The sequence below is a fragment of the Nicotiana tabacum genome, chromosome 21 (genome assembly GCF_000715075.1).
Source record: "Nicotiana tabacum cultivar K326 chromosome 21, ASM71507v2, whole genome shotgun sequence".
Lineage (NCBI taxonomy): Eukaryota > Viridiplantae > Streptophyta > Magnoliopsida > Solanales > Solanaceae > Nicotiana > Nicotiana tabacum.
In genome coordinates, this window is record NC_134100.1 from 75147294 (window position 1) to 75166611 (window position 19318).

The 19318-nt window shown below is 35.0% G+C and overlaps 1 protein-coding gene and 1 pseudogene across 2 annotated transcripts; one reads left to right on the forward strand and one right to left on the reverse strand.

The window, feature by feature from the left end:
* The first annotated feature begins 9207 nt into the window (after positions 1-9207).
* Positions 9208-12576, forward strand: LOC107770718 (uncharacterized; annotated as a pseudogene).
* On the reverse strand, positions 11236-18985 carry LOC107770717 (sodium/calcium exchanger NCL-like). Of its 2 annotated transcripts, none has more exons than XM_075242112.1 (9): positions 18499-18985; positions 17146-17331; positions 16396-16577; positions 15785-15930; positions 15431-15707; positions 15056-15358; positions 11932-14024; positions 11702-11867; positions 11236-11599 (listed from the first exon to the last, which is right to left on the reverse strand). In XM_075242112.1, the coding sequence occupies exons 1-7, from the start codon at positions 18848-18850 to the stop codon at positions 13776-13778; spliced, it is 1695 nt and encodes a 564-aa protein (XP_075098213.1). In that variant the 5' UTR covers positions 18851-18985; the 3' UTR covers positions 11236-11599; positions 11702-11867; positions 11932-13775. The 2 variants fall into 2 exon arrangements, with proteins under 2 accessions (XP_075098213.1, XP_016445532.1); XM_016590046.2 differs by having other exon boundaries at positions 11698-11867.
* Between the last annotated feature and the right edge of the window lie 333 nt (positions 18986-19318).

A 19318-nucleotide genomic window follows, 5' to 3' on the forward strand; every position in this document is an offset into this window, starting at 1 on the left:
CCATAATGTGCTGGATTTCCAACATAATATGTTGTAAGTTTATATGCAGGAACTCCATAATCCAGCATATTATACTGAAACTTTCTGTGTGCTGGAGTTCCAACATAATATGTTGGAAGTTTATACGCAGGAGCTCCATAATCCTGTATATTATGCTGGAACTTTTCGTGTTTCAGTAAAATAGTGGCTATTTTTCAATAACTTTGCAAATGCTGGCTATTTTTTAATTATCATCCCGAAAACTGGCTAGCCCGTGCTATTTTCACCTAATTTAGAGTCGATTATTTACGGTCACCGAAGCCCAAGGAGAGCTCTGTTCTTAGAGTTCGGACCCGAAATATGAAGAGATTTCTAACTTTGTTTTATTTTCTCTCTTTATCATACCCTTCTGGCTCACTTGAATCCAAGTCTTTTTGTTACTTTGTAGTTATTTATGTAAATGAGGAAAAGGCAGCCCAAAGTAGTTGTTTTGGGTTTTGAAAGGGTCCAAAAGAGAATGTCTCGTTTCCATAAAAGGAAAGTTTCTCCACTGTAATCTTTGCTCAAATTTGCTAAACAACTTGGGTTGGGCTTTAATGAATTGCCTGGACAAATATAGCCTCAATCCATTTCATGTGCCTGAAAAAAGGATATAATTAAATGGCTGTTCACGCACAAAATATCCCTTCATTCTTTCATTCTTTTAGTCAAAACTGGTATTAATCTCTAATAATTCTTTGTTATTGAATTCGAATTTGTTAATCAAATTGTGATCTCTTGACCATTAAATTGTCTCATTATGGACATTTCACATATATTTGTTCGCAAATTTGTACTTATTAATATTAGCATCATTACTATACATTACGTTATGTTGCACCAAGTTAATTAATAAGTATATATATTACATTTCTATAACATGGTATAGCTTGGAAATTACATCATAGATGAGCACTCTGATACTTTCAAAGTATTTGCTCGAGATGGCAGAGTCTCGTGCTTATAACTTGTTATATAATAAAGACTGTAAAGTAAAGACAAGTATAGAGAGGAACTGATATATTATTCAAACTTCAAACTTATGTACATAATGAACTGAATTCTCCTCTATTTATAGAAGAAAGGAAGCTGATGTGTAAGCTGCTACTGCAAGCTGCTGTGTAAGCTACTTGTAAGCTGCTGTGTAAGCTGCTTGTAAGTTGCTGCTGCAAGCTGCTATGTAAGCTGCTTGTAAGGTGTTGCTCTAAACTGTTGTGCCAGATATAGATAATCTTCTATCATGGGTAATATTTATCCATAATGGAGTACCGAAAGGATAAGCTTCTTCAGGAGGCTTATTTCCAATAGAGTACTAAATAGATAAATATATTTATGGCGGAGTCTCATATGGATAAACTTCTTCAGGAAGCTTATTTACAACGGAGTACTAAATGAACATCCATAATATAATATATTCATAACACTCCCCCTTGGATGTTCATTAGAAGATAATGTGCCTCGTTAAAACCTTACTAGGAAAAACCCCGTGAGAAAAAATCCTAGTGAAGGAAAAAGAGTACAAATATTTAGTAATACGCATTGCTAGCTGCCTCATTAAAAACCTTATAAGAAAAACCCTGTGGGAAAAAACCTTAATAAGGAAAAAAGAGTACATCGCATATTTTACTCCCCCTGATGAATACCTTGTTTCAAATATTTAAGTCTCTGCATTCTAATCTTGTATACCATCTTCTCAAAAGTTGAAGTTGGTAAAGATTTGGTGAATAAATCTGCCGGATTGTCACTTGAACGGATTTGTTGCACATCAATGTCACAATTTTTCTGAAGATCGTGTGTGTAGAATAATTTTGGTGAAATGTGCTTCGTTCTTTCTCCTTTTATAAATCCTCCCTTCAATTGGGCTATGCATGCAACATTGTCTTCGTATAAAATTGTGGGTCTTTTCTCACATTCCAAATCATATTTTTCTCGAATAAAATGAATTATTGATCTCAACCATACGCATTCCCTACTTGCTTCATGAATGGCTATTATTTCAGCATGATTTGAAGAAGTAGCAACAATAGATTATTTTGTGGAGCGCCATGATATGATAGTACCTCTACATGTAAACACGTACCCGGTCTGAGATCTAGCTTTATGGGGATCAGATAAATAACCTGCATCTGCATAACCAACAAGATCTGCACTATCTTTATTAGCATAAAACAAACCCATATCAAGAGTTCCCTTTAAATATCGCAATATATGCTTAACCCCGTTCCAATGTCTCCGTGTAGGAGAAGAGCTATATCTTACTAGTAAATTAACAGAAAATGCTATGTCAGGCCTTGTAGCATTAGCAAGATACATAAATGCACCAATTGCACGGAGATAGGGTGTTTCAGGACCCAGGAGTTCCTCATCCTCTTCTGGAGGTCGGAACGGGTCCTTATTCACTTCAAGTGATCGAACAACCATTGGTGTACTCAATGGGTGTGCTTTGTCCATGTAAAAGCGTTTTAAGACCCTTTCTGTATTGGCCGATTGATGCATAAAGATCCCATTTGCTAAATATTCAATTTGCAGTCCAAGACAAAGTATTGTCTTTCCAAGATCTTTCATCTCAAATTCTTTCTTAAGATATTCAATTGCCTTCTGGAGCTCTTCTGGAGTTCCAACAAGATTTATGTCATCAACATAAACAGCAAGTATAACAAATTCTAATGCCATTTTCTTTATAAAAATACATGAACAAATAACATCATTTATGTAACCCTCTTTCAACAAATATTCACTGAGGCGATTATACCACATGCGCTCAGATTGTTTTAAACCGTACAAAGATCTTTGTAATCTAATTGAGTACATTTTCCGAGATTTTGAATATGCTTCAGGCATTTTAAATCCTTCAGGGATTTTCATGTAAATCTCATTATCAAGTAACCCGTACAGATAAGTTGTAACCACATCCATCATATGTATTTCAAGCCTTTCACGTAAGGCTAAACTGATGAGATATCGAAATGTTATGGCATCCATAACGAGTGAATATGTTTCTTCATAATCAACTCTAGGTCGTTGTGAGAATCCTTGTGCGACAAGGCGAGCCTTGTATCTTTCAACTTCATTTTGCTCATTCCTTTTTCACACAAAAATCCATTTATGACTAACTGGTTTTATACCAATAAGTGTTTGGACTACTGGTCCAAAGACCTCTCTTTTAGCAAGTGCGTTCAATTCTGATTGAATTGCCCCTTGCCATTTTGGCCAATCAGATCTTTGTTGACATTCTTCGACAGATCGGGGTTCAAAATTCTCACTATCTTGCATAATATTAAGTGCAACATTATATGCAAAAATATTATCCACCACTATTTCAGATCGATTTAAATTAATCCCATTACCAGTAGAACTTATTAAAAGTTCTTCGCTCACTTGAGTCTCGGGTTTATTGATTTCTTCAGGAATCTCATAACTAATCAGATCTTGGGTCTCTTCAGGAGATCCCTTCATAATATCATTTTGATCATTTGTCAATTTTCTTTTTCTAGGATTTCGATCCTTAGAACCCATAGGCCTACCACGCTTCAGGCGTGCTTTAGGTTCATTAGCTCTCATGCTAATAGATGGTCCTATTGGGACATCAATTCGGATAGGCACATTCTCTGCAGGGATAGTTATCCTTTTCAAATCAGTAAATGCGTCTGGCATTTGATTTGCTATATTCTATAAATGGATGATTTTCTGGACCTCCTGATTACATATAGGGGTACGTGGATAAAAGTGAGATAATGATGAAACTTTCTACATAATTTTTCTTTTGATTTTCTTTTTCTCTCCCCTTAATTGTGGGAAATATATTTCATCAAATCGACAATCTGCAAATCGAGCAGTAAATAAATCTCTCGTCAATGGTTCAAGATAGCGAACAATAGAGGGTGATTCAAACCCAATATATATTCCTAACCTTCTTTGGGGGCCCATCTTACTGCGCTGTGGTGGTGCTACTGGCACATATACAGCACATCCAAAAATTCGTAGATGGGCAATATTTGGTTCGTGACCAAAAACTAATTGTGACGGAGAATATTTATTATAATATGTTGGTCTGAGATGGATAAGTGATGCTGCGTGCAAGATAGCATGGCCCCAAACAGTAGTGGGCAATTTTGTTTTCATAAGTAGTGGTCTTGCTATCAATTGCAGTCGTTTAATAAATGACTTTGCAAGGCCATTTTGAGTATGAACATAAGCTACCGGATGTTCAACTTTTATCCCAACTGATAGACAGTAATCATCAAAAGCTTGAGATGAGAATTCTCCAGCATTATCAAGGCGAATAGCCTTTATAGGATAATCTGGGAATTGTGCCCTTAATCGTATTATTTAGGCTAATAACTTTGCAAACGCCAGGTTGCGAGATGATAATAGGCACACATGAGACCATCTTGAAGATGCATCTATTAGGACCATAAAATATCTAAACAACCCACTTAGTGTGTGAATAGGTCCACATGTATCCCCATGTATACGTTCTAAAAAGGTAGGGGACTCAATGCCGACCTTCATCGGTGATGGTCTAGTGATCATTTTTCCTTGATAACAAGCATCACAAGAAAATTCATTATTTGTAAGAATCTTCAGGTTCTTTAATGGATGCCCACTCGAATTTTCAGTAATTCGTCTCATCATTATTGATCCAGGATGGCCCAAACGGCCATGCCAAAGCACAAAAATATTTGAATCAGTAAACTTCTGGTTTACGATAGAGTGTACTTCAACTGTACTAATCTTTGAATAGTATAAGCCAGAAGATAAAGTTGGTAACATTTCTACAATGCATTTCTGACCAGAAATATTCTTTGTAATACAAAGATATTCCACGTTCATTTCATCTATTGCCTCAATATGATACCCATTTCGGCGGATATCTATAAAACTCAACAAGTTTCTTCGGGACTTGGAGGAGAATAATGCATTGTCTATAATAAGTTTTGTTCCTTTAGACAGAAATACAATAGCTCTTCTGGAGCCTTCAATCAAACTTATATTACCAGAAATTGTAGAAACATTTGCTTTTTCCTTATGCAAATAAGAAAAGTATTTCTGATCTTTGAATATGGCATGAGTTGTTCCACTATCAATTACACAAATATCTTCATGATTGGTCTTTGATCCAAACATAATTTGAGGATTATCCATATTCTTCAAAATGACATAAACAAAATAAATATGATAGTAAACATTATTATCAAAGCATAACTTTTATTTATGTACAACAATTACATAACCATACTATCTACTACAAACAACAAAAATTAAAATATTTACATCTCTACAGATTCACTACCGATCACATGACTTGTTTCTCCTTCTGGGAGTGCAAAGTAATTAGCTACATCCAAATGCATGAAGTCTAAATTATCTTCAGAAATAAAATTTGCTTCAGCATTTTTCTCTGTCTTCTTCAGGGAAGCTTGATATAGCTCAACCAGGTGCTTTGGCGTACGGCATGTACGTGACCGGTGCCCTTTTCCTCCACATCTATAGCATGCATTTTCTGGCTTTGCTGCTTGCACCGCTTCATGCTTTTGTTCCTTCCTTTTCCACTGCTAGTAATGAGGAGAGTTCTTTGGTGCATTATTATTACCACGATTAGAGTTTCCTCCCCAACCACGGCCATGACCACGACTGGGGCCACGTCCTCTTTCACGTTTAGCTTGGTGGAAGTTCGTCTCATTCACTTCAGGGAATGGACAAGAACCAGTAGGTCGGCTTTCATGGTTTTTTATTAATAGCCCATTATGTTGCTCGGCTACAAGAAGATGTGAGATAAGTTCAGAATACTTTTTGAATCCTATCTCTCGATATTGCTGCTGCAGGAGCATATTCGAGGCATGAAAAGTGGTGAAATTTTTCTCCAACATATCATGATCAGTAATATTATCACCACATAGTTTCAATTGGGAAATAATTCTAAACATAGCAGAATTATACTCACTGATAGATTTAAAATCTTGTAGCCTTAGATGAGTCCAATCATAACGTGCCTGTGGAAGAACGACCATCTTCAGGTGGTCATATCTATCTTTCAAATTACTCCACAGTATGACTGGATCTTTAACAGTAAGATATTCCATTTTCAGGCCCTCATCAAGGTGATGGCGTAGGAATATCATTGCTTTGGCACGGTCTTGATTTGATGCCTGATTTTTATCTTTGATGGTGTCTGCCAGACCCATCGCATCAAGATGAATTTCGGCATCAAGCACCCAAGACATGTAGCTTTTGCCCGATATATCCAGGGCTACAAACTCAAGTTTAGAAAGATTTGACATTATTTAGAAAAAGAAAGTTCGTACCTTTGATACTTTCAAAGTATTTTCTCGAGATGGCAAAGTCTCGTGCTGATAACGTTTTATAAAATAAAGACTGTAAAGTAAAGACAAGTATAGAGAGAAACTGATATATTATTCAAACTTCAAACTTATGTACATAATGAACTGAATTCTCCTCTATTTATAGAAGAAAGGAAGTTGCTACTGCAAGTTACTGTGTAAGCTGCTACTGCAAGCTGCTGTGTAAGCTACTTGTAAGCTGCTTGTAAGCTGCTGCTCTAAACTGTTGTGCCAGATATAGATAATCTTCTATCATGGGTAATATTTATCCATAACGGAGTACCGAAAGGATAAGCTTCTTCAGGAGGCTTATTTCCAATAGAGTACTAAATAGATAAATATATTTATGGCGGAGTCTCATATGGATAAACTTCTTTAGGAAGCTTATTTACAACAGAGTACTAAATGAACATCCATTATATAATATATTCATAACACAAGGAAATCATTCATCACAATGTTATGTTTCTGCTTCCACTAAATAGCTGTCGTCTCTGTTTTAATATATTGGACATCTTAAATAATTTAAATTAAAAAAAAATCACTCCTCCCATTCCCAAATTATTGTCATATTTCGCTTCTGAAAATTAAATTTTGTGTACTTTGAATAATAATTTAAAATATATATTCTTATCGTATTGCTTGTATTTTGGTTTTTCTATTATCTTGTTATTATTACTATATTTTCAACTTTTACATTACTGCATTTCTTTTCTACACTGTTATAATTTTGCATGTTTATTTTGAGCAGAGGATATATAGGAAACAATCTTTCTACGTGCACAAGGTAGGGGTAGGCTACATACTTAACACCCTCTCCAAACTTCACTTGTGAAATTATACTGGGTTTTGTTGTTGTTATGTTTGATTGACTTATGAAAAAAATTATAATTTGTAGTACTTTTCGTATAGTTTTGAATATCTAAATTTTAATTTTAAAGTATTGAGTTAATCTAATTCAATTTAACTTAAAAAATTAGTCAAATTAACTCTCGAGAAACAAAATGTGTTTGGGACGAACGGAATACTACTCTTTTTTCAAACTAGCACTATTGCTCTAGCTAGTAGAATGTTAATTAAGTATGACATTTAAGAGAGAGGTAAAAGGTATCTTATTTAAATACTCTTATGATTAAGAGTAAAAACTTACTTAAGAGGAGCGCAAAATCTTAAATTACAGATAATATGGACAAATTTTGTAACGGGAAAATCTTGTAATATGGACAACAGAACAAGAATCTTCCCAACTATATTGATTATTTTGACCAGATCTTGTTAAGATTTTATATTGAAGCTTCTATGTAGAATTTTTTTTATATTTACGTTAAATCAATAAAAACAAAGCATGTGTCTTTTTATATACTAGTATTAGCACCCGCACGGATGCGCGGACACTAGCCAGGTAAAAAATTTGTGTTATTTGGACTATTTTTGTTTTTGCTAGAGGCGAAGTAGTATTTAAATAATTAGAAAAGATAACAAAAGTTCCTAACATGATTGCATATGATCATTAACCGAATTAAGTATGATAACATGATAGAAAAAGATAAATTTTATTTTTAATTTAAATTCGAATTTATATATATATATATATATATATATATATATATATATATATATATATATATATATATATATATATATATATATATATATATATATATATATAAGATGTGTCTTTTTAATATACATATTCATCACTTAACAATGATTAAATAACGTGTATTTTTAATTTATTTTTTATTTGCTAAGATTAAATAGATTGGTTTAAGTATGTACCGGCTCCAATTATATTTGCTTCACAACATATTGATATTAGATTATTTTGTACGAGATGAACAAATTTAGCAATTACAAATTGAAGTGATAGTACACATTGATTAATTATGATTAACTGATAAAATGTGTGTAACAAATGATACATATTTATATATTTATTCATTTGATTTTGACAACGCACGTTAGTAAACGAATTTTGAAAAGTAATTTGGTTCATCAATCATTTTCAATATACTATGCAATGAATAAGATTTCCTATTGTCAATTAATTTTTTGAAAATATGAGTTCTTAGGTTTAAATTCAAGCGGATGAAAATAAAATACTAGATAAATTTTATTTATCTATCTAAGAGTTGGGGACAAAATTACCTAATACTTGTACTGGTGTTGGTGCAAGATATGAGGTACTATTTCAATAGTTAACGTGTACAAGCTAGCCCCGTACCAATATCATAAAAAATAATCAAGACTTCATGCTTGTGATACTTGAGACACTAAATACAATTTGGAAAATAAAATAACTGATATTCTATGACATCTTAAATTATGCTAATAGTAATGTATATAATAACTTAAACCCATAAAGAAATTAGTCCTTCCAATTTATATAAGTAATACTTTAGGGTTGTTTGAATCACATAACAGTTATGCAAGGATTATAGTATCAAAATTATTCATGTATTGATTAATAATGAAAGAATTATTATATAATAATTAATTGTAATACATGAATTACTCACTTTAGAGAGCATTTTTTTTATTTAAATAGTTTAATCATTATATTGCTAATAATATGTATTTAACATTTAGTTATGCAATAATTATTTTATCTTATGCGACCAACCAAACACTATACTCCTATTATTTTAAACAAAAATTTATGTTAGAATTAATTATCCTATATAATCAACCAAATGAACCCTCTTTCTATTTGGGAACGTCTAATTAAAGATCATAATAATTCAATGTCTCTCTCGGTAATAAAAGGTTAATATATAATGCTTGCCTAGTTAGAGCGCGGCATTATACAGTACACTTTTTATATCGGAACGTACAATAAAGATCATAATTCAATTTCTTGGTAATAAAAGGGGGGAGAGAGAGAGAGAGAGAGCAGAGGGGTAAGAGGGAAGGAGAAAGAGGAGTACTTGAGAGTCGGTCTAGGAAGGGAAAAATGAGGAGTGGACCGAAAGTTTTGGCGATAAATTTGATGGAGTGAATGTGAGAAATAGCATTTTTATAGGATGCTTTAGATTTGCAATTTAAACTTTTAAATTTTTTGAAAATGTTGGTTCCCTTTATAATGATCTGATCTGTCTCTCAGACAACTTTAAACAACTGGTTAAGAGAAAAATTCAAACTTTTCAGATACTCCCCTTTTCCCCTTTAAACCTGCTCTTTATAGCTTTAACACTAAATCTTTGTACGTTTTATGTAAATAAATTCTATATATATTCAAAAAGTTGCAATCTTTGCTGAATTATGGGTGTTATTTAAGTTGCAGATCTTGACTTGATGACACACAAGATTTCATGTAACGTACAAATGGGGAATTGGGTTTTTTTCCCTTTAAATTTGGCTTCTTTCTGATTTTCTTGAATTTTTTCCATCTGGGGTTCTTTCAAAACCCTTAGATTATCTGTATCTTAAAGAGTAACATGGTTACATAGTCTATAAATATTTGCCCTTTAGGTTTTACTTGAGTATTATATAATATATAGTTTTCTTGATATATGATGCATAGGACTATAATGGCTATAGAGGAACATACTCATAGGTATAGTAATAGCAGTGGGGGTGGTGGTGGGGGTGGTGGTGTAGTGGTGGTGCTACTAGTAGAGCCTCAAAAAAGTTGAAGCAAAAAAAAGTCCCACAAAGAGGACTTGGTGTTGCTCAACTTGAGAGGATGTTAGAAGAAGAACATAAAAAAGATTCAATTTTGACACCAAATTCAGTGCATTCAACCAATACTATGTCCAAATGCTTAGCAGTTGAATGTTCTACTTTTAGGCCTACAATCAACCCTTCTTCAATCCCTTTACCACCACCATCAAAAATGGATCTACGATCTTCGAAAAATTGTGTCGTTAGACCAAATCCATCTGCTCCTGTTATCGATGGTTTTCGTCCTAAGACTTTACAATCATCAAAACCATTGAAAAGGAGTGGATGTGAGTTAAGTTGGTCATCTGTTTTGAGTCCAGGGAATGATAATTCCCCTAAATTATGGAGTGATGAGTATAGTCCTGAAAGAGAAAGCCAACAGGGAAATCACAACAGTGTTGTTTTCGGGCCAAATGTAAATTTGCCTAATGATTTGCATAACCCCATTTTGCCTCTACCAAGTGTGCTGCAAAGGTCACAACAATATCAGCAACCTTCTTGTTCTTCATCAATGGTAAGCTAGCTTATTGATCATTTGCTTTGATGTATATATAGATCGTCATTGCCTTAGCGCGTCTAAAACTTTTGTTTGATGTATTTGAAATGCTGATTAGAATTACTGTGGAAACTGCAGGTGAATATCTCATCAGGGATTTCATCGTCGTCATCATCTGTATTAAATTATCAGATGGAGCCCCCTTCAAACCAAAATTATTATGCTGTAATTATTTACCTCTGTGGCCTGAAGAAGTGAAGGTAATTCTTTTATTGTGTATGTTGGTTGCTAAAGTAAATAGACATGACATTCACTTTGTTGCTAAAGTAAATAGACATGACATTCTGGCCTCAAAAGCCAGAACAATAAAATGCTGTAATAACCATGTCAAAAGATATGCGCACTGTCAGAAGATATGCGCACTAGCTGAGGGTCTACCGCAAACAACCTCTCTATCTTCATAAGGTAGGGGTAAGGTCTGCATACACATTACTCTCCCCAGACCCTACTTGTGGGATTACACTAGATTTGTTGTTGTTATTGTAGAAGATATGCTCACTCAGCCCAGTGTTACACTTAGTATGGATCAAATTTTGTCCCTTTATTGCTCAAAAAAAGTTTTATGTGCTTGCATTTAAACAAGCTATCCAAGAATAATGATTCAAACACCAAGAGACATATGCTACAATTACTGAATTACTGATTGCGAAGGGGATGTTGGAGAGGTTGAGTATGGTATTTTATTTTCTTCAGTTTGAGAAGATTTTCTTGCTAGATAAAAACTTATGTCGTGAACGATATGTCCATAAACATAGATTGGTGAGCTAACATGTCCTCCAACCATTACTTCAGGTGGGACAAAGTGGAGCTCACAACTAAATATCCAACACTAAATTTCTAAATGGTTTACTTAAGTATTTTGATTGATGGCCACATCTTTGATTATTAATGATGTAATGTAGATGGTTGGCATGAAAAGGCCATATCCCTTCTCTCCAGAGTATCCACCAGTCCCCGCATTTCACTGCAAGTTTCCTCCGGGCTATGTTAGCCTTGCATCCAGATCGCCTGAATCAGCTTCCTGCAGCAATGAGTGCACAGCCAGTTTAGAATCAGGCAATCGACTTAAAAGGTTTGATATCTCCTGTGAACGTTGCATAATCTTGGTGTTTCAAATACCTACTAAGAGTCTTTTTTGGTACTTTTCTCCAGAGAAGTTCCTTCAGGATCACGATCTATATCCGAGTCCAAACCAAGGAATGTCTTCAGACAAAATAGAGCTCTTAATGAAGATTTTTTCACGTTGGCTCCTCCTTCAACTGCTTCACCATATCAGAGTCAAGAGACACCTACATTGGAATCCACAAACTGTCAGGTCAGCGACAAGAGGTCTAACTATGTATGTTCTGATACCTGTACTTATTGGTATCTTAATTTTGGTCTAAGGATCTTCTGCATTTGTTAAATCCACAGGGAGTTGCTGAAGAGCTTAAGACATGTTCAGGTTTAAACAGATCAGTTCAACAACCCATCTTCGGATTCTTCCCATCTGCAAAGGTACAACTCGGCCAAGAAGGAACAAACAAAAGCAACTGCCACGCTGAAGTAGCAGAAACTGTTGATCTCAATCTGAAGCTATAGAAATTTGGTAAATTTATCCATACCCTCAGGACCATATTTAAAACTGTTACTTACCTCAAACCGTAAAATTCTTATTCCGCTAAGCCAGGGCTTCTATTCCACTGTGCGGTAGAATAACATTCTTTCTGATGAATGTCTTCACCGTTTGTTGGGTTAATTTGTAGTTAAACTGCATATACAAGCTTGAGCATGAAATAAATATGCCAAGATCTTGGCCGCATACGCATGATAATATGCAAAGTCATATAGGAGAGGTGGGGATTAGCCTCTCGGTGTATGACGATGAAAAGTGAGATTTTGAAGGGATTTTTCAAGTGGGACGCATTGGACTTGATCTTTCTGGTACCATTGATTTGTATGTCTCAACTTCTGTAAGCTGTTAGTATGTTATGCATGGCGTGCTGATTCATTTAGCTATTAAGTTTTACTTATGTCAAGTCACACAAGGCAAGTGAAATGTGTAGGATTCCGGAACAATACTTGTTCAAAACAACAGTTCAATAACATATCTTGCACTAGCTGGGTCTTGAAAAACTGGTTTTATCCCTAGGATTAGATCAATGAACGTATGCAGAATTTTACACGATCAATGGCGTATGCAGAATTTTACACGATCATGTCAGCTAAGTGTCACTACTCAGCCGGCTTGTAAGTTTTAGTACAAGAACTAACTAAAGTTTTACTTTCTGTCTCCATTTAGTATTTACTTTATATTATTTTCAAACAGTGGCGGTCTATTATATGTTGGATACATATATTTACTCACATATTTTGCAAAATGGGGTCGCATTCTGTGCCAGATTAATTTCATGAAAGTAAAATGAAAAAGAAGCTCAGAACCTCTATTAGATGCTTCAGTTTTAGACAAGTCCTTGGTTTCTAATATCGTTCCCTTTTTTAGTGCAAATCTGATTAAATTGGTGTCTTATATCTCCTTATATATATCGAGCAAGGGTCAAGGTCAGTCTCCTGGGTTTCATCGCAGATGAATAATAATCTAATGGGGATTCAAATGGTAGTTACTGACAAATATAACCTTTGATTAAATGGCAAAGTTGAGACAAAAATATTTTGTCCATCCTATTATAAATCATTAAGTCAAAGGGAGAAAACGTATCATAGTAACATCTTTGAATCATTTAAGGTACGACTTAAGCTAAAAAGCTACTTGTTCTGCCATGTTTTAAAACAGAAACAGCTTTGACAAAAATGCTTGGCTCTCTCATTTCTGTCCTTTTCTTTGGGGGGGACGCAAGGAGAAAGATTTAACCAGGAAGAAGCCACAAAATTTCAGGAAATATTTTTAAAGAGCAAAAAGCTATTTCTTAACCTCATTACTATAAAAGCCACGAGTAAGAGCAGAAAAGGGAAATTTTAAGTGTGCAAACAGCAAAACTTCATCAACAAGAGAGAAACTGAATTGCAAAAGCAGACACCTTAACATTTAAGAGACGATTTATTACAGGGAAAAATGAAAACCTGTTACCACTAAACAGCAGTTCGAAATTATAAGTTACTACCACATCACCTCAGCTCTTAAGTTAATGAAGTTCTAGGACACCAAGACCAACTTAAGTGCGGCATAGCTCAAAATATACGAATTCAACCATAAGAATCTAAGACCATCCGAATTTGTCGTCAAGAACATATACAAGTACAAGAGATAAGGGATAGAGCAGAAACGCTACCAAAGAAGTCCAAAGGGGAAAGGTGCTACGAACGCTCGCAAAGACGCCCATGACAACGCAAACAATTAGAATAACCAGCACTTCAGATGAGAAGTCCCATGTCAATCCTCTGGCATATACAAGAGCCAGAAAGACTGATAGACAAAGGAGATTGTTCATAGTCACTGCTCCATACAACTGCAAGGTACCATCACAGATGTTATCAAACCTAGGTAATTGTATCAGTGACACAAGCGATCAAACTGCTCAAATGCTCATTATAGAACAATCGAGAGTTGAAAAAATATAATCGTGCAACATCTAATACAGATAAACAAACTACACGTTGCGCCTTACATTTCAAGAAAAAAGTAGAGAAGCTTTCCTATGAGTAGCCTTACGCTGACACTAAAGCAGGTCTTTAAGAGAAACAAAATCTTGTTATAAATAATCTTTTACCAAATCCATTACTGTTCCCATGAGGGACGACAAATTGATTGTCATGCACCAATGCCTAAATGAACAGAACCTCAATCTCTACTTGAGGTCTCCGTCAACTGACTTTTTGCTAGGAATTTCTAATTCTGTTTGAGATTTGTAAGTCAGTAAAAAGTACAGAAATTTCTAGTGTTAGAGAATCAAAATTATAGATTATTCAAATGAAAGAGGTTAAAATAAAGCGAAATGGATATTGAGGATTCATATAGCCAATTAGAACTAGCTTGGGATTGTCGTGTAGTTGACTTGTTTTTCCTTAGTACCAAACACTTGTTTGGTTCATTGGACTAAAAAGGGGATACGAGGAATCTAACTTTAAAACATGTATTTGGTTTTACAATAGATAAATTTGGATAAATTTTTATTTTAAATTTTAACCTTGGCTTTCTTAAAAGACTTAGGAGAAGAGCTTTGGAGAGGGGCAAATGTGTCATTTTGCTATTTTATCCCGGTTATCCCTTGATTGTTATCCCACATTGAGTGTGGTATAAAAATAATACCACAATTGTGGTATAAATAATCCCAGATTGCTTATACCGGAATATAAAATTCAATCAAAGGTGGATAAAAATAATCCTACATTTTATCTCGGGATTATTTTCCCTTATCTTTGCAACTAAACGACACCTTAATGTTCATTAATTATCTTTCAGGCTCACTGATGCAAGTAATGGGTAGCGAAACCACAATTTCTACTAATAAAGCGGAGAAGCTGCATCAGGAAAACAAACCTCCGAAAATGTTAATGATGCAGATCTCAACTTTTTCCGGCTAGCAAAGATAATAGCTGACACTGCCTCACTGGAGTTGGTTGCAAATGGCAGCACAATGAATGAGATGAAGAAAGAAGGAATGCCTGTGGCACTGGAGAAATTATTAACAGCATCCACGAGGGGATCAGCAAACACAGCAGCAATGACAGTACCCAGCAACAGCAATAGAACAGCCTTAATAGCAATTGATCTGGGATTCTCAACAGCCTCAACACTTTCGTCATTTTGATCCCCTAAGAAATGGTGTTCTCTTCTTGCTTCCTGCAAGCACATCTACATATTATCACTATCTTCACGGCGATAGTCAGAAAAATTCATCAACACTCAACAAACCTCATGCATATCAGCGAGGTACTTCATTGTATCAGGACCAGCTTCAATAGAAGGAGCCTTGGAACCCCTGGCCTCATTAAGCCATTTTGCAACTCCGGCAATGAACTCAGACTTTTCAATTCGTTGATCATGAGAAGTATCAAAGTCTTTCATCAGCTTTTCTACAGCATCATTCTCATTTAGGTTTATCTCCTCAAGACGGATTCCTACTACAAGAGCTTTTAATTCAGAGCGAGAAAGATATCCATCTTCACTTTCATCAATTGCCTTGAATAGCCTGTCATGCGATCCTTCATCACATTGATCAGCATTCTAAAAACGATAAAAACAGTGCAGAAAGCATTTCAAACATACTTTTCCAAAACTTCTATATTTGGTGCTCCCTGGTCAGTGCAAAGCCTCCCCAATGCACGCATTCTTAAATGTTTCAAAACTCCTGATATAACATGCTTATGTTTTACATAAGCAAGTCGTCTTCTCTGTATCCAAGGCTGAAAGACCTGCATTAAAAGTTGAAGAGAAGTTCAGGACGACTTTGCTTCATAAGAAGAAGAGAAGAAATAAGCCTCATGATTCCTAGCGTAAAAAAATGAAACTATTTATCAGCCTAGCACACAGGATGATAACAGATTTATCTTTATTTTGCTTGTTCTTTTTGGAAGAGGAAGAGGTGTAGAGGAGGCATCATGTTGCCCTTTGATACAGGTTCAACTTGAACTCGGGTTGTTATGTGGACAGTCCATTTTCGAGGCCATGTAGGGATGAAAACTACTTAAAGCACGGCCAATCATAGGGTTTGCTATTGCCTATTTGAACAAATTCAGTTCAAAACTGTAAAAACTATATTTGTCTCCAAAAAGTGCTGTCAAGGCGGATCTCTGCAGATGATCTCATTGCATCTTAAGAGAAAATGAGGTTAACCACAGTGAACAGAAGAAAAAAACACATGGCCAATGTCATAGTACCTGATAAAGACAATAAGAAACAAGGAGTGTAAGTGATATGATAAGAGCAATCAAGACAGCTAAATGTCTTCCTGAAGTTGAATGGAGGAGCTGTGGCAATTGGACAACAAGAAAAGGAGCGACAGACACGGCCATTATTGTTGCAGCATGGCTTGTCCAGACGTCAGTACTAACACCAGAACCTACATTGACACTTACTCATTGAGTAGAAGCATCTTGATACACAAAATCTGCCATATATTAGTAGGAATATCACTTGCACAAGTATATAGTTACTGCCATATAATTGCAGGAATATTTCCACGAGCTGAATACATATATTTAGTCCCTGTAATTTTGGTAATCAGATGGTTGGCAAGTTTCGTGAAAGATCCCATACTGTATACGTGTAACCAGCAAACTTTCTCCATACAGCTCATATTCTTAGTATTTACTTTACCTTTTTTTTAAAAGCTCATGTTCTTACTTTTTTAAAATAAGGAAAGCTCATTTACTTACTTTAACTATTGGAGATAAGCATTTCTACAAGGAATCTATTTCTTTGTTTTGCCTTAGAGAGTCCAAAACTTATCCTTTAAAAGAATTCCTTACATTCATCCTTTACCAATGTTTAATACTTCAATTCTATACGGGGGGGGGGGGGGGGGGGAGAATAGAATAAAGGCCTCATAAGCAATATATTTCAGGAAAGACAAAAGGAGGAACTTAGTACATGTTCCTGTACACATATCTAAGAGTCAAGAGGCAAACCCGTCAAGCTGAATCCTTTAGTGTCTTTCAAGTCTATGGCAGCAGAATTTTGTATGTCGCACTTGCCAACAATGCAACAGGTTCCCCAAATAACAGTAATAAGCATCACAGTTGACCCAGCTAGCAAGCCCATTCCTACAGAGACCTGGCTCTGTGCAGCTGCAGTACTTCCAGATATCCCCGATACTAAAACAATGAGGTAATAAGAAATTTGCAAAGCTCATTATGGCGTGTAACAAATGGTTTTAATTGAGGGGACAGTGAAAATTACTTGCTGAAAAACAACTCTTAGGCACTATTTTTTAATCAGGTAAGATTTGCATCAATCCGCTCATCCCTTAGTTTTAGTTGGCATATTACATCTTAAAAACTTTGAGGCATTGGATAAGAGCGGTGCTACCACAGAAAAATAAATGAGCATAAATTGGGAATGTCTTATGAATCCATTGATGAGTATGAGGCAAGTGTTAAGACCCGTTGACTCAAATTTTGACAAAAGGCCTCCCCAAGGAATTCAAGATCCTGATTCCTGCATTACAAAGTTGTACAACATCCTGAAGAAAAAAGATTGTCCCAAAGGACTAGCTTAACCATTGATCAAGGCTTGATCTCTGGTAGATAAAAGGCGTTAAAACTATCTTCTTGATTGTGAGGTTCTAAGGTGGAAAATGAGACATTGACTAGCATGCCAATATTTCTCTCCATCAGTTAGCAGTCAAAAAGCTGGTCTAGGAAGTTAAGCGTTAAATAACTTTAGTGTATAGGATTATTATGCTAAAAACGAAGTACTTATTAGTTATTACATAGCTGCAAAGTGCTACTTGGATGCAAAATTTAACATTCTAATTTTCCCTGGTAATTGTCCTTGAAGCTCAAAAGATAAAAAAATAATAGGAGGAAAAAAAAACATATACATATTACTGCTTCTATCTTCGTGTTAGACACTTCGTAATTATCAATAGTCAACGTGACTGTCTTTCGCAGGTAGATACACTTAACTCATCTATTCAAAATTAAATTATAGAAGTTCGGATACTATTGAAAGTAATAAAATATGTTGCAATTCTCTTTATATCAAAGGTAAAAAACCATCTTAAATTGATCAAAGTTAGATAATTTGAATCTGGGAAATCACACTTGACGATCTTTGGATTGAAGTTATATACACTGACTGACAGTGAAAAGTATTCTTTTACGTGAATTTTAACACATGTGTAATCACCTAATAAGTGATCCAATTACACTTACGATTGTTTATATGATCATTACACTTACATTTTTTACACTATCAGGTTAAGCTGATAAATTGAGTACCAAAACAAAGTAAATTTTAAAAACCGATAATAATCATACCGAGAATGAGCATAGCATCAGGAAGAGCACCAAGCACAGGAAGGAAGAGTCCACCAATAAGACCTGGCCCTAAAATCTCCAGCAAAAATTCACTACCAGAAGAGAGATACGTGGCGGCAAGGAACATGAGGTAACCGTATACAATAATGAGGAAGACATTTCCCAGAGCAGTTTTAGTGCAAGGCAGAAATCCATAACTCTGTTCGCAAGCACTCTCCTCCGCGGCCGAAATTCGGTCCAGCCGGAGAACATCTGAATCACGACCGTGAACACCGTCGGAGATGAAGCGGCCGTAAACGGCGCCGGAGATGATCAGTAGGATCAAGAGAGGGAGATAAGCTTTCACAAACATTTTTACAACTAGTATAACTAAAGCATCTACTAAACGAAGTATAATATATTGTTTTAAGTATATAAACAGATCGATCTGTCTATGAGTGGGGATTGGAGTCGGTCAGACGGTCACTCATTATTCATTTGAATCATTTTTTTTATAAATCGGCATGCAACAGAGTCAGTAGAGTAAAGGTCATTAACGAATTTTTTAATTATTAAAATACATGTTTGAACAAACTACTAGCACACACTGTTTATCGTGTATACTTTCTCCGTTTCAATTTAGATGATCTAGTTTGACTCGATACGAAGTTTTAAAAGAAAATACTTTTAAAATTTATAATCTTAAAAACTTAAAGGGTAAAAGTCTTGTAAGGTCATGACATTTGTTTGGTTATAAAAGTTTCTCATTAAAGGTAAAATGAATAAAATAAAAAAATTAAAATTAAATTATTTTCAAATTTAAAAATATATTATTTATTTT